Source organism: Drosophila persimilis, unplaced genomic scaffold (assembly GCF_003286085.1).
Source record: "Drosophila persimilis strain 14011-0111.01,24,50 unplaced genomic scaffold, DperRS2 tig00000431-arrow-pilon, whole genome shotgun sequence".
Lineage (NCBI taxonomy): Eukaryota > Metazoa > Arthropoda > Insecta > Diptera > Drosophilidae > Drosophila > Drosophila persimilis.
In genome coordinates this window covers 4,111,789-4,115,994 of record NW_020825312.1, presented here as the reverse complement: position 1 = coordinate 4,115,994, position 4,206 = coordinate 4,111,789, and the positions used below count along the sequence as shown (strand labels likewise).

The window sequence follows — 4,206 nt, the reverse complement described above, 5'->3', positions numbered from 1 at the left end:
CGATAAGATTAGAGTTCTGATGCGTGTACGATTTGTGGCTGCCACCCGAAAGTATGCTGTTATTTTACCAAAATGTATTCCAGACTAAATCGCTGCCAAAAAGCTGATGTTTATGGGCAAATTGTACAGATAAAACTAATACAGATGCACTCGTGTATAGCCTCCTGCTATGATTCCTGCATTACATTCATTAGCGCATTGCATTGGAAGTGCAGCGCTGGAAGGCCCATGATTCCCTCGAATTCAGTTTATTTTGCTTTTTACAATGGTATTGTTTTATTAACATTACACTTTAGTAGTAAATTATGGTTAATATATGTATGTATATAAATTAGGGTTCGGGTCGGTAAAAACAATTTGGCAAAGTGTCTGCGCACGCACTCTCATTAAAAAACAAAAAAAAAAAGAGTTATAAATATATCAGTGGATCAATTAACATCAAAGTAGTGCTAAATGGGGGCTTTAGTGTGGCATTAATCATACATAATTCAGACATTATTCATACGTTATATAAATCAAATGCAAAAAAAACTAAAACAAAACTAAAACTGGAAGTACCCCCAAATATCCCCCGTACCCTCTCGACCCGCATTGGGCGACTCTTCACTTCGATGATAGGCGTTGGGCGGGGCTCCCAGCTCTTATCTCCTGCAATGCCAGTGTGTGTGTGTATGTTTGCGTGTTTGCGTGTATCTAGATTTATTTACAATTAATTTTATTTGATTTGTCATACATTTCCTGCTGCCTGAGACACCCATTGTCTCACACACACAGACACTCACATATCAGCCACAATCCACACAGGCAGGGTGCTTCTCTGGCCCCCCGCCTCGCCCTGCTGGATGCACTTCCAATGATTATTGCTGCTGCTGCGTAGCTGCTCTCCCCCACCCCCCCCACACATCACACATAAAGCTGACAATAAAAAAAATTACTGCTGGTTTTCTTTATAAGGTGAGGCATGATTCCTGCTGATCGCATTGACGATTTTCTTTGCCACTCTCTCTTTCGATTTCTTTTTCGAGTTGAACGGAAACGGGATAGGTCTCCTGCTGTAAGAGCACTCTTTGGGAACGCCTCACCTTGTATTGATACACCTTGACTCATTCGCTCACTCATCCACTCACCACACATGCACTCTCTCTCATAAATTCACTCTGACACGGTCTCTCACACGTACATTAGCTTTAACTGTAAACCACATGCAATATTTTTTGTTTTCTTTTTTTTTGTGTGCAAAAAAAGAGTTTTCTGCAGTTTGTTCTCTCTCTTTGTCGTCGTCGCTGTAGCCGTCGCCGTCGCCGTTGCTGTTGCTGTTGCCGCCCTACAGCAGCTTGCACATGCGACGGGGGGGCCTGCGCACCACCGGACAAAGCACAGAGCGGATGGCCTCGTCGAAGACCGTCTTCAGGCCCTTCTGGGTCAGAGCCGAGCACTCCAGATACTTGACGGCTCCGATCTCCTTGGCCATGGCCAGACCCTGCGGATAGGTGATGGGCGTCAGCTTCTTGTCCTTGAGCTTCTCGATGGTGGCCTTGTCATCGCGCAGATCCAGCTTGGTGCCCACCAGAATGATCGGCACACTGGGGCAGTGGTGACGCACCTCGGGGTACCACTTGGCCCGCACGTTCTCGAAGGAGGCGGGATTGACCAGCGAGAAGCAGATGAGGAAGACGTCCGTCTGCGGGTAGGAGAGCGGACGCAACCGATCGTAGTCCTCCTGCCCGGCCGTATCCCACAGTCCCAGATTGATGGGCTTGGCATCCACCATCACGTTGGCCGAGTAATTATCGAACACCGTCGGGATGTATTCTCCGGGGAAGGCATTGGTCGTGTAGCTGATCAGGAGGCAGGTCTTGCCCACGGCTCCGTCGCCAACAACAACGCACTTGATGGCCTGCATGACGTAGTCGCTGCTGTGGAATCTATGTATATAGATTGCTGGTGGGTGGTGGTTCAGTGGTTCGGTGGTTCGTTGGTTCGGCGGGGGTGTTCGGGGTGCTCTGCCGTTCAACAAGTTTTTCGCTCTCGCTCTCGCTTTGGCGTTGGCGTTTTTATTTTATTTTTTTGGCGATTATACAATAATTTTTGCTCACGCACTAATACACACACACACAAACACGCACAAACACTTACAGTTTCGTGTATTGCAATAACAGATCAACAGTTATTCCAGCAATCAATGAATATGCGCCGACACTGTTCTTGTTTCTCTTTTTTTTTCTTTTGCAAAGATTTGTTAATGAATTAATTGAGTGCCCGCACAGAGGGGAGAGGAGACTGCCTCCAGAAGTGCATGCGATCGATGGCCAGCAGCTACAGAAAACACACCCAAACGACGCCTTCAGTGAGCGGAGAAGCAATGAAAATTGCTGACAGAATCCAACGCGTTGGCACTCTCCAAAAGTTTGTGGGGCCATGGTGCATAGGTTGGGCTCCGCTCTTCGGGGGCCCTAGTTGTTTGCCAGCCACTCTCTCGCTACTGAATGCATAGCGAGCGGCCTTGCTGAGTTCCCCATACCCGCTTTGATTCTACCATGTCTGTATGCGGCCACTCGAACATAGGCCATCCCGCTTGCTCGAGTGCGCCAGCTACCTGCCGCTGAGTGTGTTGCGCACGCTCCCCAGAGCCCGAGCCAGTGCCAGAGAGAGCCAAAGCCACAGTCGCCTCTCGAAAAATTAGTCACAGTGCGCCGCGCCGAGTGAGTCATCCATCCACCATCCACACATGTGGTGACGTTAATCGTTGCTGTGCGAGCAAGAGAGTCGCAGAGAGGGCGAGACTGTGGCTGGCTGGGGCTGAGGCTGAGGCAGCGCTCTCTCTTCAGTTGACCCTGCTTTGGTCTTTTTTGTAGAGTTTTCTATATTTGTCTGCGGCTTTTCCATGAATTTCCCTGCCCGTTATGCTATCGCTGTCGCCGCTGATGATGCCGTTGATGCTGTTGATGTTGTCGTTGCCATTTCTTTCGTGCGACAATTTCCACAAAATTAGTTACAATACAATACACAGCGACCAATGGATTCTGCTGCTGCGCTGCGCTGCCTCTGCTCTGCTCCCTCTGCCGTTGACTGCTTTAATGGACCGCAAAAATGCGTGTGTTGGCTGAAAGACGGCGCTTCGAAGACCGAAGCTTCAAATACTCTTGCAGATAATTTCCTAATTGGAAGAAGGGAAAAACTAGACAGAGACCGAGAAGTGATGCATTCACGTTTAGAACGATACCATCCATGCGTTGCAAAAAGCCTTTACAATAACATAATACCCACCTTTTGAAGGGCTTAAAAATGCACAAAATATCGACAGCAAACCAAACCGAATCCCAAAACACAACCGAGGTCCAAACCGAAACCGAAACCGAATCCGCATTCAGCCACATGCGATAGCCAAAAAATCCAACCAAAAACCGATGTTTGTGTGTGTTGTTTCCGTTCTGCCCACAACTCCCAGCCTCCCACTTCCACAATTTTCCAGCACATGCAATGAATTTCCGTGCATTTTTGCATCGAAGTGTTTTAAAGTTCTGCCTGGGAAATGTTTTTCCGTTTAAGTTAATTTCTTGCGCTGATGCCACTGTAATTGGATAATTAAATGGGCGCCAATGCTTTGGCAGCGGTCCCCATGTGATTGAGAATATGAATATGACTATAAATATTCATTTGAATGAATATGAGTGTGAATTTCAATAATCAAAATTATTTCAAAATGTTTTTAATGGAATTTATTGTTAAAAATCCGCAACAATTAAATCACCAATGGAATCCATTCAAGTGGAATAAATGTTTCTGTTTCGGTGGAATGCGTGCGTGTGGATTCGATTCCATGCAGTTATGGAATCCCGATATAGGATTCGATGGTTAAGTGGAGTCAGGTGTTTCAAAAAGTACTGATGTTGGAAAATAATTCGATACTTAATTGTGGAATAAAGTTAAAAAAAGACTAACCTTTTTTTTGGTTCAATTCTGTTAAAATCTAAGAATTTAAAGCTCTGGTTCAGTTTCGCTTCACAGGCAAATGATCAAGCAGTTCTCTGCTGAAACCTGAAGGTTTGGTTCCCTTTTCTATGAAATGCTCCTGGCAGCAGTTCGTCTAATAAACCTGAAGCTTTGGTTCAAGCAGTTCCTCACAAGCAAATGATCAAGCAGTTTGCTGCTGAAACCTGCAGGTTTGGTTCCCTTTTCCATGAAATGCTCCTGGCAGCAGTTCGT

General features: G+C 46.3%; 1 protein-coding gene across 1 annotated transcript; it reads right to left on the bottom strand.

Moving 5' to 3' along the window:
- Positions 1–232: 232 nt before the first annotated feature.
- On the bottom strand, positions 233–2,054 carry LOC6597190 (ras-related protein Rac2). The gene has a single exon (XM_026989749.1). The coding sequence runs from the start codon at positions 1,901–1,903 to the stop codon at positions 1,325–1,327; it is 579 nt and encodes a 192-aa protein (XP_026845550.1). The 5' UTR covers positions 1,904–2,054; the 3' UTR covers positions 233–1,324.
- Positions 2,055–4,206: the final 2,152 nt, after the last annotated feature.